Source organism: Pelophylax lessonae (assembly GCF_965119305.1).
Source record: "Pelophylax lessonae genome assembly, chromosome: 3".
NCBI classification, from domain to species: domain Eukaryota; kingdom Metazoa; phylum Chordata; class Amphibia; order Anura; family Ranidae; genus Pelophylax; species Pelophylax lessonae.
Window position 1 is genome coordinate 679,879,985 of NC_138770.1, and position 21,518 is coordinate 679,901,502.

A 21,518-nucleotide genomic window follows, 5' to 3' on the forward strand; every position below is an offset into this window, starting at 1 on the left:
CATGTGACAACACTGAAGAAATGAGACTTTGCTACAATGTAAAGTAGTGAGTGTACAGCTTGTATAACAGTGTAAATTTGCTGTCCCCTCAAAATAACTCAACACACAGCCATTAATGTGTAAACCACTGGCAACAAAAGTGAGTACACCCCTTAGTGGAAATGTTCAAATTGGGCCAAAAGTTTTAATATTTTGTGTGGCCACCATTATTTTCCAGCACTGCCTTAACCCTCTTGGGCATGGAGTTCACCAGAGCTTCACAGGTTGCCCCTGGAGTCCTCTTCCACTCCTCCATGACAACATCAGGGAGCTGGTGGATGTTAGAGACCTTGCACTCCTCCACCTTCCGTTTGAGGATGCCCCACAGATGCTAAATAAGGTTTAGGTCTGGAGACTAGGGATGATCGAACGATTCGGGTCCACCATCGGTTCGGCCCGAACATTGGGTGTTCGAGGTTCGGCCGAATTTAGAACTGTTTGCCCAAAAAGTTCGGAATTCGGCAACCAGAACCGCCCAAAATGCAATGCTTCAGGAAATGGGCTTTAAAAGCCCGTAATTGGACCAGAACCATTAGCAAAAGCCAATTGAGGGGGCAGAAGAATGCTAGGAATGTGATTGGAGTGACTAGGGGGTCCCTAGACCAATCATTAGTGAATACGCCCCCCAGTATATAAGATAGCCCCCGCCATATTCCCAGCATTGTTATACTGGACATGGAAGAGAGTGGAAGCAGTTCTGTTCATTTTACTTTAAAAGTGTCATTTAGCATTTATTAGTGTGAGGAAAGGGATATCTAGTGTAGTTAGAGTGCTCCTTTACACTTAAGTTAGCTTCAAAAATTTAGTTTCTGTAGGGAAAGTGTTAAGTGTCAGGGGACCGTAGTGTAGTGTAGGGTGAACTGACAGTGACTGCTATGGCAGGGTGACAAAACCCCTCCATAGCAGGGTGACCGCTATAGAGAAATGATCATTTCTCTGAATAGCTTTGGGACACAATTATGGCTTCTCACCAGCCAAGCATTTTTTATGCTGCAGGGGCTGCCACTGCCAGTGCTTTTTTGAGGACATGTTTGATGTCAGGCATGACATCTGAACATGTGTATAGGGGGTATATATAGACATATATGTCTGAATATATACCCCTAGACATATATAGGTGTGATAGTAGCAGAAATAAATGCTTGCGCTAATGAAATCATTTACAGTAATATATTTCTGCTACTATCACACCTATATATGTCTAGGGGTATATATTCAGACATATATGTCTATATATACCCCCTATACACATGTTCAGATGTTTTGCCTGCCTCAAAAGAACCCCAAAAAAATGCCAAAAAAACGCTAGCGTCAAAAAAAAAATGCCCAGGTGTGTTTTTGTTGGCATTTTTTGGGGGTTTTGGAGGCAGGAAAAACATCTGAACTTGTGTATAGTGGTGTATATACACACATCCATATATTTTATATACACACCTAGACATCTATAGGTGTGATAATAGCAGAAATAAATGCTTGCGCTATGAAATCATTTACAGTAATATATTTCTGCTACTATCACACCTATATATGTCTAGGTGTATATATAAATATATGGATGTGTGTATATATACCACTATACACAAGTTCAGATGTTTTGCCTGCCTCAAAAGAACCCCAAAAAATGCCAAAAAAACGCTAGCGTCAAAAAAAAAAATGCCCAGGTGTGTTTTTGCTGGCATTTTTTGGGGGTTTTTGGAGGCAGGCAAAACATCTGAACTTGTGCACAGTACCACTATACACAAGTTCAGATGTTTTTCCTGACTGCAAAGAACCCAAAAAAATGCCTTTTATTAAACCGGCAAGGTGTTACAGCAGAGAAGCCAACTACCTGTCCTGAATGTTTTCTAATACAAAAAATCTTTTTTTTTTATGGTTCTGGACATGCTACAGAGCTGAAACTTCACATGTACACTTTTTAGACCCCTCAGATCTGAAATCCAAAGTAAAAATCAGAAAATCTCTTTTTTTTTTTTGAATTTTTCAATAATTGGCTTTTTTTTATCAAAAATGACAATTTTTAAGAACTTTTTTTGTGTGATTCATAGTTAATGGGGCATGACCCAGAACCCTGGGCACTTTTTAGGGGCGTTTATTGGGTTTTAGGGCTTAAAAATTGTGTTTTTTGATTACCGAAGTCCCATTGATTTCAATGGGGTCCCATTGATTTCAATGGGGTTCTGAAATCCGGGCCGAACTTTCGGGAAGTTCGGATGTTCTGGCCGAACCGAACTTTTCAAAAGTTCGATCATCCTTACTGGAGACATGCTTGGCCAGTCCATCACCTTTACCCTCAGCTTCTTTAGCAAGGCAGTGGTTGTCTTGGAGGTGTGTTTGGGGTCGTTATCATGTTGGAATACTGCCCTGCGGCCCAGTCTCTGAAGGGAGGGGATCATGCTCTGCTTCAGTATGTCACAATACATGTTGGCACTCATGGTTCCCTCATTGAACTGTAGCTCCCCAGTGCTGGCAGCACTCATGCAGCCCCAGACCATGACACTCCCACCACCATGCTTGACTGTAGGGAAGACACACTTGTCTTTGTACTCCTCACCTGGTTGCCGCCACACACGCTTGACACCATCTGAACCAAATAAGTTTATCTTGGTCTCATCAGACCACAGGAGATGGTTCCAGTAATCCATGTCCTTAGTCTGCTCTTCTTCAGCAAACTGTTTGCGGGCTTTCTTGTGCATCATCTTTAGAAGAGGCTTCCTTCTGGGATGACAGCCATGCAGACCAATTTGATGCAGTGTGCGGCGTATGGTCTGAGCACTGACAGGCTGACCCCCCCACTCCTTCAACCTATGCAGCAATGCTGGCAGCACTCATAGATTTATTTCCCAAAGACAACCTGTGGATATGACGCTGAGCACGTGAACTTAATTTCTGTCGACCATGGCGAGGCCTGTTCTGAGTAAAACCTGTCCTGTTAACCCGCTGTTTGGTCTTGGCCACCCTGCTGCAGCTCAGTTTCAGGGTCTTGGCAGTCTTCTTATAGCCTAGGCCAGTGATGGCCAACCTTGGCACCCCAAATGTTTTGGAACTACATTTCCCATGATGCTCATGCACTCTGCAGTGCAGTTGAGCATCATAGGAAATGTCGTTTTAAAACATCTGGGGTGCCAAGGTTCGCCATTACTGGCCTAGACCATCTTTATGTAGAGCAACAATTCTTTTTTTCAGATCCTCAGAGAGTTCTTTGCCATGAGGTGCCATGTTGAACTTTGGTCGACCATGGCGAAGCCTGTTCTGAGTAGAACCTATCCTGTTAAACCGCTGTATGGTCTTGGCCACCCTGCTGCAGCTCAGTTTCAGGGTCTTGGCAGTCTTCTTATAGCCTAGGTCATCTTTATGTAGAGCAACAATTCTTTTTTTTTTTCAGATCATCAGAGAGTTGTTTGCCATGAGGTGCCATGTTGAACTCCCAGTGACCAATATGAGAGAGTGAGAGCGATAACACCAAATGTAACACACCTTCCCCCCATTCACACCTGAGACCTTGTAACACTAACGAGTCACATGACACCGGGGAGGGAAAATGACTAATTGAGCCCAACTTACTAATTTTTGTTGCCAGTGGTTTAGAAATTAATGGCTGTGTGTTGAGTTATTTTGAGGGGACAGTAAATTTACACTGTTATACAAGCTGTACACTCACTACTTTACATTGTAGCAAAGTGTCATTTCTTCAGTGTTGTCACATGAAAAGATAGAATAAAAAAATTACCAAAAATGTGAGGGGTGTACTCACTTTTGTGAGATACTGTATGTATTTTCTGTGCTCCTTTGCTCCATCTAGTGGCCATAATGTGGTATTTTACTACTATCCATAATAAAGGTGTTCACTCTGAAGAGGAAAAAGCCTAAAGAATACTTATTTTTGCCAGATTTGTACATTCAGACTCTCCCTGGACGAATGACTATGCTAATTTTTTCAAACCCCTTAGAGCCAGCCAAGACCGCATTAAGGCTTTGCGATCTTATGTTCCTTCTGGGCGATGTCTCTAAATAAAGTTTCCAAAGTCCTGTTTTCCTTCCCTCAGCCAGGATTGGAGATATTACAGAGCACACACTGGCACACCTTGCCGGCGTACAGATATATGTAAAGGATTAGCCCTTCCCGCCTTTCCCAGAAATTGCATTTGCAATGCGCCGCCTGGCGAAGGACATGAAAAAAATCTGATGCGGGGAAATGCTAATAGTATGCAAATAACAGAACCATTATCACAGGATGAGGACTTTCTGCTGCAGGAATGTCTGAGAATACCAACTGTGTGACTTCTGATTACAAAACCTGCACTGAGAGGTGGGGAACTGATTCGGTACTATCAGTGTCAGAACTTTCACCCATCGCACAAAAAAAAAAAAAAATTCTGTGACCTCCAGGCAAACAGCTACAGACACAGATGGAATATATATGAAGGAGCGGCTTTATCTGGAAAATGAAATTTATTTCTGTCCATTCAGTCCTAAGATTTACACAGCTCTGCCACATAGCACACTCCCATCTGGCAGGGCAGGAGACCTGATTTTTTCTGCTATAGTTTTACTTTTACTTACATGTCTTGTTCCTCCCACAGCCTTTGGCCAGATAGTGAAAGGGAAAGCAGCACAGTGATGAGCTTATCTCTGTCACTTTGCTCTATCCTCCTATCAGCATGCTCCTTGTTAGCACATGGACTGATAAGCTACTAGTAAAGCTTATGTCTCTCACAGCATAGAGCCTCCTAGGCTACAGGGCCCACTCCAGGTTTATTAAGACTTAGCAAAGGCCCTGAAACCCAGAGAATTTGTAGAGACTTGGGAGGGATACATTCTCCAATCCTGGATCTATGTTTGGTATTAATGAATTGGTCATTCATTCTTTTGGGGGGTTAGTAAGTCCTAGAATGGGTTCTGGAGCCTGGAGACTTTGTAGAGACTTGGGAGGGATACATTCTCCAATCCTGAATCTGTTTGGTATAAATTAATTGGTCATTCATTTTTGGGCGGTTTGTAAGTCCTGGAATGGGTTCTGGAGCCTGTAGACCTTGTAGAGACTTGGGAGGGATACATTCTCCAATCTTGGATATATGTTTGGTATAAATGAACTGGTCATTCATTCTTTTGGGGGGTTAGTAAGTCCTAAAATGGGTTCTGGAGCCTGGAGACTTTGTAGAACCTTGGGAGGGATACATTCTCCAATCCTGGATCTATGTTTAGTATTAATGAATTGGTCATTCATTCTTTTGGGGGGTTTGTAAGTCCTAGAATGGGTTCTGGAGCCTGGAAACTTTGTAGAGACTTAAGAGGGATACATTCTCCAATCCTGAATCTGTTTGGTATAAATTAATTGGTCATTCATTTTTGGGCGGTTTGTAAGTCCTGGAATGGGTTCTGGAGCCTGTAGACTTTGTAGAGACTTGGGAGGGATACATTCTCCAATCTTGGATATATGTTTGGTATAAATGAACTGGTCATTCATTCTTTTGGGGGGTTAGTAAGTCCTAAAATGGGTTCTGGAGCCTGGAGACTTTGTAGAACCTTGGGAGGGATACATTCTCCAATCCTGGATCTATGTTTGGTATAAATGAATTGGTCATTTATTTTTTTGGGGGGTTTGTAAGTAGGGTTGAGCGGACACCTAGATGTCCGTGTTCGACGGGTTCGGCCGAACTTTAAAAAAAAGTCCGGGTCCGTGTCCCGGACTTTTACCGAACTTTTCCCGGACACCGAACCCCATTGAAGTCAATGGGGACCCGAACTTTAAGGCACTAAAATGGCTCTAAAATACCAAAGGAAAGGGCTAGAGTGCTGCAAATGGCAGCAAAACGTAATTAAGAGCATGGCAAGTGCTCTGCAAACAAATGTGGATAGGGAAATAACTTAAAACAACAAAAAAAAACAGAAAAATAAAACAATGTTCTTCTTCATCTCTGAAGGACGAGGCCCATATGGAGTAGGAGGGAGGTTGAGGTGGTGGTGGATGTGGCGGTGACATAGGCGTGCGCACAGGGTGTGCTGGGTGTGCCTGGGCACACCCTAATCACCTAGGGCACATAGCATTGCCAGTGAGGAGATGGGAAAGATCTCCCTGGGACCTGCTCTGCTCTATTTCTCCTTGCCTACAGGTACATGGCCCCGATACATTACTCTCCCTGCTGGCAAACACATGCATGTGTATTTCAACTTTGGGGTGCACACCTTAATGCAATAGGCTGCGCACACCTATGGGCGGTGTAGGTGGAAGCGGCGGTGGAGGAGGACCAGGGCCGGATTAACAGCATCATGGGCTTGGTGCTGAGGATTTTGAAGGGCCTTAAGGGCCGTGCCTTGCCATGCACCCAGAGGAGGAAGGGTGCAGCCATGCATGCCTAATTCAACATGGGATGCTGTCTCTGAAGCCCATAAACACATCCATGCATCGCCAACTGTCCCTCCTTGTCCGGCCTTCACGCTGTGTGGGGAGGTTCTGAGGGTGCTGCCTGGGGAAGCGAGCATAGAAGCCAGACTTCTGTGTTTACAAGTGACAGAAGAGCGGTAACAGTGAATATGGCCAACCCGGGGCCTATATAAAAGGTAGGGGCCTGGAGCTGCAGCTCCAATAGCCCCTACATTAATCTGGCCCTGAGGAGGAGGACGAGGTAGCCAACACTGCTTCTTTTCAAAAATTTTAAATGAGGGTACACCCCAAAAGAGTGAGAAAGAGCAAAAATGGAACAATGGGTGGGTAAGGTCGGTATCCATTGCTATTCTGCATAAGGTACGGAAAAGTCCCGTGGGATCCATGCCTGGTTCATTTTAATGAACGTGAGCTTGTCCAGATTGTCTCTGGACAGGCGGCTGCGCTTGTCTGTTATAACGCCCCCAGCCGTGCTAAATACCCGTTCAGATAATACACTGGCTGCAGGGCACGCCAGCACCTCCAAGGCGTAAAGGGCAAGCTCAAGCCATGTGCCCAATTTGGAGACCCAGAAGTTGAAGGGGGCAGACCCATCATTCACTACATGTAGGCGTGTGCACACATACTGCTCCACCATGTTGGTAAAATGCTGCCTCCTGCTAAGACGTTCCATCTGAGCTGCTGGTGCTGCTGTTTGTTGTGGCGTGCTGACAAAGCTTTTCCACATTTCGGCCATGCTAACCCTGCCTTCTGAGGTGCTGGCGGTGCCCTGGTTGCGTTGGCGACCTCCTCCTCCTCCTCCTCTGCCTTGTGCTTCCACTGTGGCCCCGCTGTCAGATGGGAATGCCAGCAGCATGGCGTCTACCAGCGTGCGCTTGTACTCGCGCATCTTGCGATCGCGCTCCAGTGAGTGAATTAAGGACGGTACGTTGTCCTTGTAACGGGGATCCAGCAGCGTGGCCACCCAGTAATCAGCACAAGTTAGAATGTGGGCAACTCGGCGGTCGTTGTGGAGACACTGCAGCATGTAATCGCTCATGTGTGCCAGGCTGCCCAGAGGCAACGAAAGGCTGTCCTCTGTGGGAGGTGTATCGTCCGTGTCCTCTGTATCCCCCCAGCCACGCACCAGTGATGGCCATGAGCTGGCCTGGGTGCCACCCTGCTGTGAACATGGTTCCATCTCCTCCTCCAGCTCCTCCTCCTCCTCATCCTCCTCATCCTCCAGAACTGTGCCCCTGCTGGACAATTGCATCCCTGGCGTTTGCGTGTGCAGGAACCCACCCTCGGAGCCCCTTGCGAATGACTGCCCTGAAAGCCTTGGAAATGTTACCTCTTCATCCTCCTCCTCCTCCTCATCCTGTGCCACATCCTCTTCCATCATCGCCCGAATTGTTTTTTCAAGGAGGCATAGAAGTGGGATAGTTAAGCTGAGAACGGCGTCATTGCCACTGGCCATGTTGGTGGAGTACTCAAAACAGCGCAACAAGGCACACAGGTCTCGCATGGAGGCCCAGTTAAATTAAATAGCGGAATAGAAAATATGATCCAAAAAAAGTGTATGTATATCACACGTACACAACCACACTGGGCCCCAATTACTATTGTTTGTACCCCTAAAAGGCTAGATGAGGAGTAGGGGGAGTATGGAACAGGCAGCACCCTCAAACCTTCAGAAGTATGAGATGAACCCCAACAACTTGGAAAGGTGGATCTCTCTCACACGTACCAACACAGACTATCCCCCAATTTAACTGATCCCCAAAGGTTTTTGATTAAATAGCGGAATAGAAAATATGATCCCAAAAAAGTGTATGTATATCACACGTACACAACCACACTAGGCCCCAATTACTATTGTTTGTACCCCTAAAAGGCTAGGAGTAGGGGGAGTATGGAACAGGCAGCACCCTCAAACCTTCAGAAGTATGAGATGAACCCCAACAACTTGGAAAGGTGGATCTCTCTCACACGTACCGACACAGACTATCCCCCAATTTAACTGATCCCCAAAGGTTTTTGATTAAATAGCGGAATAGAAAATATGATCCCAAAAAAGTGTATGTATATCACACGTACACAACCACACTAGGCCCCAATTACTATTGTTTGTACCCCTAAAAGGCTAGGAGTAGGGGGAGTATGGAACAGGCAGCACCCTCAAATCTTCAGAAGTATGAGATTGTGTTCACTGTACCCCACAAAGATTGAGTTCACTGCACCCCACAATGATTGTGTTCACTGCACCCCACAAAGATTGTGTTCACTGCACCTCACAAAGATTGTGTTCACTGTACCCCCCAAAGATTGTGTTCACTGCACCCCACAAAGATTCTGTTCACTGTACCCCACAAAGATTGTGTTCACTGCACCCTAAAAGGATGTTGTTCACTGCACCCCACAAAGATTGTGTTCACTGCACCCTAAAAGGATGTTGTTCACTGCACCCCAAAATGATTGTGTTCACTGTACCCCCCCCAAAGATTGTGTTCACTGCACCCCACAAAGATTGTGTTCACTGCACCCCAAAAAGATTGTGTTCACTGTACCCCCCAAAGATTGTGTTCACTGCACCCCAAAAAGATTGTGTTCACTGTACCCCCCAAAGATTGTGTTCACTGCACCCCACAAAGATTCTGTTCACTGTACCCCACAAAGATTGTGTTCACTGCACCCCAAAAAGATTGTGTTCACTGTACCCCCCAAAGATTGTGTTCACTGCACCCCACAAAGATTCTGTTCACTGCACCCCACAAAGGATTTTGTTCACTGCACCCCAAAAAGATTGTGTTCACTGCACCCCAAAAAGGATTTTGATCACTGCACCCCAAAAAGGATGTTGTTCACTGCACCCCAAAAATGATTTTGTTCACTCCACCCCAAAAAGATTGTGTTCACTGCACCCCACAAAGATTGTGTTCACTGCACCCCAAAAAGATTGTGTTCACTGTACCCCCCAAAGATTGTGTTCACTGCACCCCACAAAGATTCTGTTCACTGTACCCCACAAAGATTGTGTTCACTGCACCCCAAAAAGATTGTGTTCACTGCACCCCAAAAAGGATGTTGTTCACTGCACCCCAAAAAGGATGTTGTTCACTCCACCCCAAAAAGATTGTGTTCACTGCACCCCACAAAGATTGTGTTCACTGCACCCCAAAAAGATTGTGTTCACTGCACCCCAAAAATGATTTTGTTCACTGCACCCCAAAAAGGATTTTGTTCACTGCACCCCAAAAAGGATGTTGTTCACTCCACCCCAAAAAGATTGTGTTCACTGCACCCCAAAAAGATTGTGTTCACTGCACCCCACAAAGGATTTTGTTCACTGCACCCCAAAAAGATTGTGTTCACTGCACCCCAAAAAGGATGTTGTTCACTGCACCCCAAAAAGGATTTTGTTCACTGCACCCCAAAAAGATTGTGTTCACTGCACCCCACAAAGGATTTTGTTCACTGCACCCCACAAAGATTGTGTTCACTGCACACCAAAAAGGATTGTGTTCACTGCACCCCAAAAAGATTTTGTTCACTGCACCCCAAAAAGATTGTGTTCACTGCAGCCCAAAAAGATTTTGTTCACTGCAGCCCAAAAAGATTGTGTTCACTGCAGCCCAAAAAGATTGTGTTCACTGCAGCCCAAAAAGATTGTGTTCACTGCAGCTCACACACAGAAAAATGGATGTGGATCACTGACACCTGCCTATCTCCAATCCCACACCACACAGCAATATCGATTGTAGTTTGTAGAACACAGTTTCCCTAAAATTCAGCAGACTCTGTCCCTAACAGGATTGAGAAGAGATCGTAGATCAGGATTGAGTGCAGATTCACCCCACCCCCCACACAGCAATATCGATTGTAGTTTGTAGAAGACACTGACCCTATAATTCAGCAGACTCTATCCCTAAAATGCCTACAACTCGCCCTGCCTAAACACTCCGACCTGTCCCTCAATTCTATCCGGACACAAATGGTTTTTTCCTGCCTATCTTTCCCTAATCAGCAGCCAGCACGTTGATGTGTGCTCTGTCCCTTAGCTAAGCAGCAGAATGACGCTGCTGCGGCGGCTGCCTCGAACTTATAAAGACTTGGTCACATGCTTCAGACGGCCAATCACAGCTACTAAGACATTTGCAGGCATGGCTGGGATGGCTTAAGGCACACCAGTTAAACGATTGTTGATTGGCTGTTGAAAGCCCGCCATGAAAAGAGCGCCAAAGCATGCAAAACCCGGAAATAAAACGACCGAACACGGATTTTTACCCGAACATACAGTAAAGTGTCCGTGTCCGTGTTCGGGTAAAAAAAAATCCAATTATTCGGTACGAACACGAATAATACAGTCCGTGTTCGCTCAACACTATTTGTAAGTCCTGGAATGGGTTCTGGAGCCTGGAGACTTTGTAGAACCTTGGGAGGGATACATTCTCCAATCCTGGATCTATGTTTGGTATAAATGAATTGGTCATTCATTTTTTGGGGGGTTTGTAAGTCCTAAAATGGGTTCTGGAGCCTGGAGACTTTGTAGAACCTTGGGAGGGATACATTCTCCAATCCTGGATCTATGTTTGGTATTAATGAATTGGTCATTCATTCTTTTGGGGGGTTTGTAAGTCCTAGAATGGGTTCTGGAGCCTGGAAACTTTGTAGAGACTTAAGAGGGATACATTCTCCAATCCTGAATCTGTTTGGTATAAATTAATTGGTCATTCATTTTTGGGCGGTTTGTAAGTCCTGGAATGGGTTCTGGAGCCTGTAGACTTTGTAGAGACTTGGGAGGGATACATTCTCCAATCTTGGATATATGTTTGGTATAAATGAACTGGTCATTCATTCTTTTGGGGGGTTAGTAAGTCCTAAAATGGGTTCTGGAGCCTGGAGACTTTGTAGAACCTTGGGAGGGATACATTCTCCAATCCTGGATCTATGTTTGGTATAAATGAATTGGTCATTTATTTTTTTGGGGGGTTTGTAAGTCCTGGAATGGGTTCTGGAGCCTGGAGACTTTGTAGAACCTTGGGAGGGATACATTCTCCAATCCTGGATCTATGTTTGGTATAAATGAATTGGTCATTCATTTTTTTGGGGGGTTTGTAAGTCCTGGAATGGGTTCTGGAGCCTGGAGACTTTGTAGAGACTTGGGAGGGATACATTCTCCAGTCCTGGATCTATGTTTGGTATAAATGAATTGGTCATTCATTTTTTTGGGGGGTTTGTAAGTCCTGGAATGGGTTCTGGAGCCTGGAGACTTTGTAGAGACTTGGGAGGGATACATTCTCCAATCCTGGATCTATGTTTGGTATAAATGAATTGGTCATTCATTCTTTTGGGGGGTTAGTAAGTCCTAGATAGGGTTCTGGAGCCTGGAGACTTTGTAGAGACTTAGGAGGGATACATTCTCCAATCCTGGATCTATGTTTGGTATAAATGAATTGGTCATTCATTTTTGGGGGGTTAGTAAGTCCTGGAATGGGTTCTGGAGCTAGGAGACTTTGTAGAGACTTGGGAGGGATACATTCTCCAATCCTGGATCTATGTTTGGTATAAATGAATTGGTCATTAATTTTTTGGGGGGTTTGTAAGTCCTGGAATGGGTTCTGGAGCCTGGAGACTCTGTAGAGACTTGGAAAGGTTACATTCTCTAATCCTGGGGTCTATGTTTGGTATGAATGGAACTGGTCATGCAGTCTTTTGGTATTAGTAAGTCCTGGTTGGGTTCTGGAGCCTGGAGGCTTTGTAGAGGCTTGGGAGGGATACATTCTGACAACGTGAAAGAAGTTTGTTTGAAATCTTTGCAGAATTATTAAAAATAAAAAAACAAAAGAAATCCCATGTACATAAGTATTCACACCCTTTGCCCAATACTTTGGTGAAGCCCCTTTGGCACCAATTACAGCCTCAAGTCTTTTTGAGTATGATGCTACAAGCTTGGCACTCCTATTTTTGAGCATTCTTCTGTAGCACCCTCCTAGATAGGTGCTAGGTAGGCAGAGATGTTTTGTCTCTGTCTGCTTAACAGCAGAGCATCAGGCTAAATGTATGTGCTCCCTGCTTCTCAGGGAGCAGGATTTGGTAGTTAGGCCTGCTCAGTGTGTATTCATCTGGTCTCAGGGAGTGTCCCCAGCAGATCCAATGGGGTGGCACGTTGGATGCTGTGGGAAACCTGACCAATGGTACACAGGCTTTTGGTACTGTCCCAGTGGGTTGGCACAGACGGTGGTGCATTATGGGACAGGGTATAAAAAGCCACGGGCACATGAGGCAGGGGTCTTTGGGTGGGAAGCCAGGTCCCAGAAGGAGGGTGACGGCTGTCTCCTCTTCTGCAGCAGTGGATGGTGGTCACAGGCGGTCGGCCTGGTGAACCAGAGTGTGCGGCAGAATCCGGAGGTCCGAGAGAAGCTGACTGGTGGAGTTGGGGGCATCGGTGACTCTGGAGAAACAGTGTCCGTGAGTACAGAGGAGCTTGCCCAGGGTCTGCCCAGGAAAGGGACCACTCCAGAGTGTAAGAGTCAGTGGATGGGTGTCAGCTGCACAGAGAGCGAGAAAGGGGGTGCCAAGTTAGAACCCTGAAGATAATTACAAGTAGGAACACTCAAATTACTTTCATTCCAGTGGCAGAGTGAAGCAGCGGCCTTGCCGCATCCTCAAGACAGATGTCCTCAATACTGTAAATAGTTACTAGTTGGAGTATCCCATTCATCCCTTCTCCTATCTAAGTTCTAAATAAAACCACAAAACAACATCCCCTGGACTGATCATTGACTGAGCCAAGTACTTAAAGTGATAAGTTTCTACAAGCTGTTGCTACGGGTAACCCAGAGGAATCCAGAAAGTGTTATATTCAGCAGTCCTCTAGGGGGCAGTGCTACACTTCTTGGCAGGACCTCCCAAGCTCCATCAGGTTGGATGGTGAGTGTCGCAGCACAGCCATTTTCAGATCTCTCCAGAGATGTTCAATCGGGTTCAAGTCTGGGCTCTGGCTGGGCCACTCAAGGACATTCACAGAGTTGTCCTGTAGACACTCCTTTGTTATATCTTGGTTTTGTGCTTAGGGTCGTTGTCCTGTTGGAAGATGAAAATTCACCGCAGTCTGAGGTCCAGAGCGCTCTGGAGCAGGTTTTCATGAAGGATTTCTCTGAACATTTCTGCATTCATCTTTCCCTCCATCCTGACTAGTCTCTCAGTTCCTGCCACTGAAAAATATCCCCACAACATGATGTTGCCACCACCATGCTTCACTGTAGGGATGGTATTATCCAGGTGATGAGCGGTGCCTGGTTTCCTCAAGACATGACACTTGTCATTCAGGCCAAAGAGTTCAATCTTTGTTTCATCAGACCAGAGAATTTTGTTTCTCACAGTCTGAGAGTCCTACAGAGGCCTTTTGGCAAACTCCAGGCGGGCTGTCATGTGACTTTTACTGACCACTGGCCACACCCATACAGGCCTGATTGGTGGAGTGCTGCAGAGATGGTTGTTCTTCTGGAAGGTTCTCCTCTCTCCACAGAGAAATGCTGGAGCTCTGTCAGAGTGACCATCGGGTTCTTGGTCACCTCCCTGATTAAGGCCCTTCTCCCCCGATCACTCAGTTTGACCGGTCGGCCCGCTCTAGGAAGAGTTTTGATGGTTCCAAACTTCTTCAATTTACAGATGATGGAGGTCACTGTGCTCATTGGGACCTTCAATGCTGCAGATTTTTTTCTGTACCCTTCCCCCGATGTGTGCCTCCATACAATCGTGTCTTGGAGGCCTACAGAAAATTACTTGGACTTCATGGCTTGGTTTGTGCTCTGACATGCACTGATAACTGTGGGGCCTTATATAGACAGGTGTGTACTTTTCCAAATCACGTCCAATCAACTGAAATTACCACAGGTGGACTCCAATCAAGTTGTAGAAACATCTTGAGGATGATCAGTGGAAACAGGATGCACCTGAGCTCAATTCTGAGTGTTCATGGCAAAGGCTGTGATAGTTATGTACATGGGATTTTTCGTTTTTTTAATTTTTATAAATTTGCAAAGATTTCATACAAACCCCTTTCACTTTGTCATTATGGGGGATTGTTTGTAGAATTTTGAGGAAAATAAAGAATTTAATCCATTTTAGAATAAGCCTGTAACATAACAAAATATGGAAAACAATGAAGCGCTGTGAATACTTTCCCGAATGCACTGTTAATAAAAAAAAGACCGAAAAAACACGTTTTTCTTTGTTTCTTTTATAAAATTTTGCAAATAAATAACCTTCATAATTTAGGCCCAAATGTATTCTGCTACATTGTTGGTGAAAATAACCCAAATCAGGGCATGTTATTTAGTCTGTAGGAAAGTTAGAGAGTCCACAAACGATGGGATAAATATCAGAAAATCCATCAATCCTGATGTACTGACGACCTCTCATTTCTTGAGGGATGAAAACGCCAGGACAGTACAAATACCCCCCAAAGGACCCCCTTTTTGGAAAGTAGACATTCTAAGGTATTTATTAACCACATCCCGCCCGCCCTATAGGCGTTTGACGGCGGGATTGTGGTTGAATTATCCTGACCGGACGTCATATGACGGCGGCAGGATAATACAGCTCTGCGCGCCCCCCCCGATCGGTGATGCGAGGTGTCAGTCTGACTCCCTGCATCTCCGATCTCGGTAAAGAGCCTACTGATGTAGGCTCTTTACCATGTGACCAGCCGTGTCCAATCACATAGAAAACAGGAAGAGCCGTTGATCGGCTTTCCTCAGTACGTGCCTGACAGGGGGGTCGGCACTGGTAATCAGATCATTGATTACCAGTGCAGACCCTCGGGGGGGGGGGGGGTTACCACTAGAACCACCAGGGATGCCCACCCATGACCCTAGGAATGCCCCCCATTGCCCTCCCCATCAGTGCTGCCTGCCAGTGCCCTCCCTATCAGTGCTGCCCACCAGTGCCCATCATTGCCATCTATCAGTGCCGCCCACCAGTGCCCATTATTGCCCACCAGTGCCGCCTAGCAGTGCCCATTAGTGCCCATCAGTGCCGCCCGTCAGTGCCGAACAGTGCCGCCTTTCAGTGCCCACCAGTGCCACCTATCAGTGCCCATTAGTGCCACCTATCAGTGCCATCTATCAGTGCCCATCAATGCCGCCTATCAGTGCCCAGCAGTGCCGCCTATCAGTGCCCACCAATGCTGCACATCAGTGCTACCTATCAGTGCCAGATATCAGTGCCACCTATCAGTGCCACCCCATCAGCGCCACCCCATCAGTGTCACCCCATCAGTGCCTGTCAGTGCAGGAAAAAACAAATTTATTTACAAAATTGTATAACATAAACAAAAAAAACGTTTTTTTTTTTTCAAACTTTTGGGTCTGTTTTTATTTGTTTAGCAAAAAAAGAAAAAACCTTGCGATGATCAAATACCACCAAAAGAAAGCTCTATTTGTGGGGGGAAAATGACATAAATTTGGTTTAGGTACAGTGTTGCATGACCGCCCAATTGTCATTCAAAATGCAACAGCGCTAAAAGGTGAAAATTGGCCTGGGCAGGAAGGGGGTGAAAGTGCCCGGTATTGAAGTGGTTAAGAGACATGGAAGACTTTTTGAAGTTGTAGTTTTTTGTCACATTGTTTTTGAAAAAGAGAAAATTAAAAAACAAAAAATGATTTCACAGTTTTTTTTTTTTTTTAATATACTGTCACCAGTGCAGTACAGCATTATTATAACATATTGGACTAGGTGGGACTTTAGATGAGACCCAAGCTGGTGTTGCCCGGCGTCTCCATCCCTATAACAAGAAAAAAAATGAGGTTGAAGGATTGTAAGAGATGCATGGAAGTCAGCCAGCCTCCAGTCTGATGTACTCACCCTCCAGTCTGTCACCAACCAAATAAAACCTGTCTCTTGGTACAAAGAACAGGGGTTTAGTTGACACATATTTGCAAACGCATGTGAAAGCTGCAGAGCCACTTCATGGCACCCTGTTATATCTGCAGTCCTAACACTTATAATTTAGTGTCCTCACACTGGAGGCACATGGCCGCTAATGGGTGGATAGGGGAACAGATGAGAGGGAGACAGCCCAACCTCCCCCAACCCATCCCCATGCACGACTGGCTGTTGTCTCAAAGACTCAAATAATTAGGTTATAACCATGGTGCTATATACTGCATCCACCAAGGGGATGGAGGTGTAATGCTTTTCAGCTGGTCTTTTCCAGTTTGCACCATGGTTATAACCTAATTATTTGAGTCTTTGAGACAACAGCCAGTCGTGGATGAGGATGGGTTGGGGGAGGTTGGGCTGTCTCCCTCTCACCTGTTCCCCTATCCACCCATTAGCGGCCATGTGCCTCCAGTGTGAGGACACTAAATTGAGAGTGTAGGACTGCAGATTTAAACAGGGTGCTGTGAAGTGGCTCTGCAGCTTTCACATGCGTTTGCAAATGTGTGTCAACTAAACCCCTGTTCTTTGTACCAAGAGACAGGTTTTATTTGGTTGGTGACAGACTGGAAGGTGAGTACATCAGACTGGGGGCTGGCTGACTTTCATGCACCTCTTACAATCCTTCAACCTCTTTTTTTCTTGTACAGCATTATTATATAACTGGTCCAGCAGTGATCAGGGACACTGACTGCTGACAGCATGTAAAAAATATGTATATTGGATATATATAATTTTTTTTTTTTTTTTTTTTTTTACAATTTATTTTTAACACAATGTGACCAGAGCAATGTAATGTTACCATAGTGACACAGTACTACTCTGGGGAAGTGACCAGGATTTTTTTTTTTTTTACACATTATGATTGCTTATACCAGTGAATTTCACTGTTATAAGCAACCATTTTTACTGAAGGAAATAAATGTATTCAGTGTTTACTATTGTGGTTAGCTGTGATTGGCCAGAGCTAATCACATGGTACACAGTCTGTACCATGTGATCACTGCGACCAATCACAGTGATCAACACAATTGTATACAATGGATGGCATGAATGAAAGCCATCCATTGTATACAATTGTCATGTGATCTGCTGTGATTGGTCACAGTGATCATATGGTACTGGCAGAGGCCGGTACACTGATCAGTCATTTGCTGTGTCCGGTGGGCTCGGGCTAGAAAGCCAACACTTTTTAAGGCTTAAGGTGGGGCCCCTTCATCAGGGCTATAAAAGCGAACACATTTCAGAGCTTAAGGTGGGGCCCCTTCATCAGGGCTTTAAAGGTCAACACATTTCAGGGCTTAGGGCGGGGCCTCTTCATCAGGGCTATAAAGACCAACACATTTCAGGGCTTAAGGTGGGGCCCCTTTATCAGGGCTATAGAAGCGAACACATTTCAGGGCTTAAGGCGGGGCTCCTTCATCAGGGTTATAAAGGCCAACACATTTCAGGTCTTAAGGTGGGGCCCAGTCATCAGGGCCACATTTTACAGCTTAAAGTGGGGTCCCGTCATCAGGGCTATATAAACCAACACATTTTAGGGCTTAAAGCGGGGCCCCGTCATCAGGGCTATATAAACCAACACATTTCAGGGCTAAAGGCGGGGCCACTTCATCAGGGCTATAAAAGCGAACACATTTCAGGGCTTAAGGTGGGGCCACTTCATCAGGGCTTTAAAGGCCAACACATTTCAGGGCTTCAGGTGGGGCCCCTTCATCAGGGCTATAAAGACCAACACATTTCAGGGCTTAAGGTGGGGCCCCTTTATCACGGCTATAGAAGCGAACACATTTCAGGGCTTAAGGCGGGGCTCCTTCATCAGGGTTATAAAGGCCAACACATTTCAGGTCTTAAGGTGGGGCCCAGTCATCAGGGCTATATAAACCAACACATTTCAGGGCTTAAGGTGGGGCCCCTTCATCAGGGTTATAAAGGACAACACATTTCAGTGCTTAAGGTGGGGTTCCTTCATCAGGGCTATAAAGGCCAACACATTTCAGGCTTAAGGTGGGGCCCCTTAATCAGGGCTTTAAAAGCCAACACATTTCACAGCTTAAGGAAGGGCCCTTTCGTCAGGGCTAAAAAAGCGAACACATTTCAGGGCTTAAGGTGGGGTCCCTTCATCAGGGCTGTAAAAGCGAACACATTTCAGGGCTTAAGGTGGTGCCCTGTAATCAGGACTATAAAAGCCAACACATTTCAGGGCTTAAGGCAGTGCCCCTTAATCAGGGCTAAAAAAAGCCAACACATTTCAGGGCCTAAGGAAGGGCCCCTTCATTAGGTCTTTAAAAGCCAACACATTTCACAGCTTAGGGTGGGGCCCCTTTTTCAGGGCTAAAAAAGCTAACACATTTCAGGGCTTAAGGCGGGACCCCTTCATCAGGGTTATAAGGGCCAACATATTTCAGGGCTTAAGGTGGGGCCCCGTCATCAGGGCTATATAAACCAACACATTTCAGGGCTTAAGGCGGAGCCCCTTCATCAGGGTTATAAAGGACAACACATTTCAGGGCTTAAGATGGGGTCCCTTCATCAGGGCTATAAAGGCCAACACATTTCAGGCTTAAGGTGGGGCCCCTTAGTCAGGGCTTTAAAAGCCAACACATTTCACAGCTTAAGGCGGGGCACCTTCATCAGGGCTATAAATACCAACACATTTCAGGGCTTAATGTGGGGCCACATCATCAGGTCTATGTAAACCAACACATTTCAGGGCTTAGGGTTGGGCACCTTCATCAGGGCTATAAAGGCCAACACATTTCAGGGCTTAAGGTGGGGTCCCGTCATCAGGGATATATAAACCAACACATTTCACAGCTTAAGGTGGGGCCCCTTAATCAGGGCTATAAAAGCCAACCCAGTTCAGTTTCGTAGTGGTTTTTAGCGGGGTGGGTGGGAGCACAGGTGAGCATTCACAGTCTACTGGTACGTTTAGTACAGGTATGGGGGGGTCACATTACATTGTTTCCATAGATAAAAGTAACTTTGTCTTTTCCCCACAGAGGTTTGGGTCACGGGGCATTCGGAGAAGTCTATGAAGGTCAAGTGCTGTCCAATCCTAACGACCCGACTCCTCTAAAGGTCGCTGTGAAGGTAAGTCATGTCGCCTGTTTAGGTATTTACGTCATCTCTGTCCAATCAGTAAAGTAGTTGTGTCAATGGATACAATGTATGTTAGACACAATCACATAGACGATGATGGTGTCAGGCAGGTTGGTTGGTGCACCTTCCACTTCTTCTCCAGTGAAGTGGATAAAAGTGATTATTACTTTGTTTTCTAAATGGATTTGTTTTTTGAGCTCTCCTGCTTTCCAGTTACATCACAGCTCATGTCAATGTGTAACACCGGACCGGGTACTTAACCTGCCACTACCAATCTCTGGGTCACCCACCTCCCCCACCCTCTAAATCGCCTTCCCCCCCCAAACTCCGGGTATTTAATCTGCCCCTCCCCCCAAACTCTGGGCATTTAATCTGCCACCCACCTCCCCCACCCTCTAAATCTCTTCCGCCCTCAAACGCTGGATATTTAAACTTCCACTGACCCGCCCCACCTTTGAAAGCCCCTCCCCCCAAACTTGGTTATTTAACCTGGCCCACCCTCTAAAGCCCCCCCCCCCCCCAAACTCTAATAGTTTTAGAATTCGAAAAGTTTTCGATTTTGTCTTCTGATTTCCAAAGAAAATAAAATAGAAAAGAAGATAAAAGAATAGAATAGAAAAAAAAATATAACAGAAAATAAAGGAGTAACAGTAAAGTAAAACAGAAAAAAAATAGAATAAAAAACATCATAGAATAAAATAGACATAATATAACCATCTTCTGAAATTTGAATAGAGAAGAACAGAATACAAAAGAATAGAATTCAAAAAGCAATAGAATAGGATAGAAAGAATCTAACAATTTCCTGAAACTTCAATAGAATGGAAAATAATAGATTAGAATAGAATAGAAAATAACAGAACAGTATGGAAAAAAAACAATTGAATAGAAAGAAAATAACCATCTTCATATTCTAATTTATTCTTTTTTATTCTATTTAAATTTGAATTGTATTCTATTTGGATTTTGGAAAATGGTTATATTTTTCTAGTCTATTAATTTGTTTTTTAATTCTATTCCTTTTTCTATTAGTTTATTCTATGCTATTCTATTATTTTCTATTCTATTCTATTATTTTCTATTCTATTCAAATTCATTCTTTTCTATTCCATTCTAATATTTTGTTTTTGTTTTTTCTATGCTATTCTGTTATATTCTAATCTATTCGATTCAGATTTGTATTTTGGAAAATGGTTATATTCTTTCTATTCTATTCATTTTTTTTTAATTATTTTCTTTTTCTATTAGTTTACTCTATTCTTTTCTATTCTATTATTTTCTATTTTAATCTATTATTTTCTATTCTATTCTATTCTTTTCTATTCAAATTTATTATTTTCTATTCCATTCTAATCTTTTGTTTTTTTCTATGCTATTTTGCCATTTTCTATTCTATTCTTATCTATTCTATTCAGATTTTAATTGCTTCTATTTGAATTTTGGAAAATGGTTATATTCTTTATATTCTATTCATAAGTTTTTTTTTATTATTTTCTTTTTCTATTACTTTATTCTATGCTATTCTGTTATTTTATTATATTCTTTCTATTCTATTCTTTTCTATTCAAATCCAAATTTATTCTATTCTATTCCATTCTAGTGTTTTGTTTTTTTCTATCATATTCTGTTATTTTGTATTATATTCTAATATATTCTTTTATATTGTATTCAAATGCAAATTGATTCTATTTGAATTTTGGGAAATTGTTATATTCTTTCTATACTATTCTATTCTTTTCTATTCTATTCTTTTTTTGAATTCTATTATTTTCTATTTTATTATAACCTAATATATTCTTTTTTTTTTTTTTTTTTCTATTCTTTTTGTTTTTATTCCAATATTTTATTATGTATTCGATTTCTAATTTGTTCTATGTGAAATTTGAATTTCAGAACATGGTTATATTCTTTCTATTTCATTCTATTCTTGTTTTTTATTCTATTCTATTCAGTTTTCTGTTCTTTTATTTTCTATTTACTGTCTATACTATTTTATTCTCTTAGGAAATTGGAAAACAAATTGAAAACTATTCAAAATTAGATTCCAATTCGAATTTTGTCAGATTTTTTTTCA

At 43.9% G+C, this 21,518-nt stretch overlaps 1 protein-coding gene across 2 annotated transcripts in view; it reads left to right on the plus strand.

The window, feature by feature from the left end:
- Nucleotides 1-21,518, plus strand: part of LOC309549185 (ALK tyrosine kinase receptor-like) — a 1,241,121-nt gene that overhangs the window by 1,125,946 nt on the left and 93,657 nt on the right. For both annotated transcript variants that reach the window (XM_082249296.1, XM_082249297.1), the window contains one exon: nucleotides 19,345-19,435. In XM_082249296.1, the coding sequence (XP_082105422.1) occupies nucleotides 19,345-19,435 (91 nt within the window). The remainder of the gene's footprint in view (nucleotides 1-19,344; nucleotides 19,436-21,518) is intronic.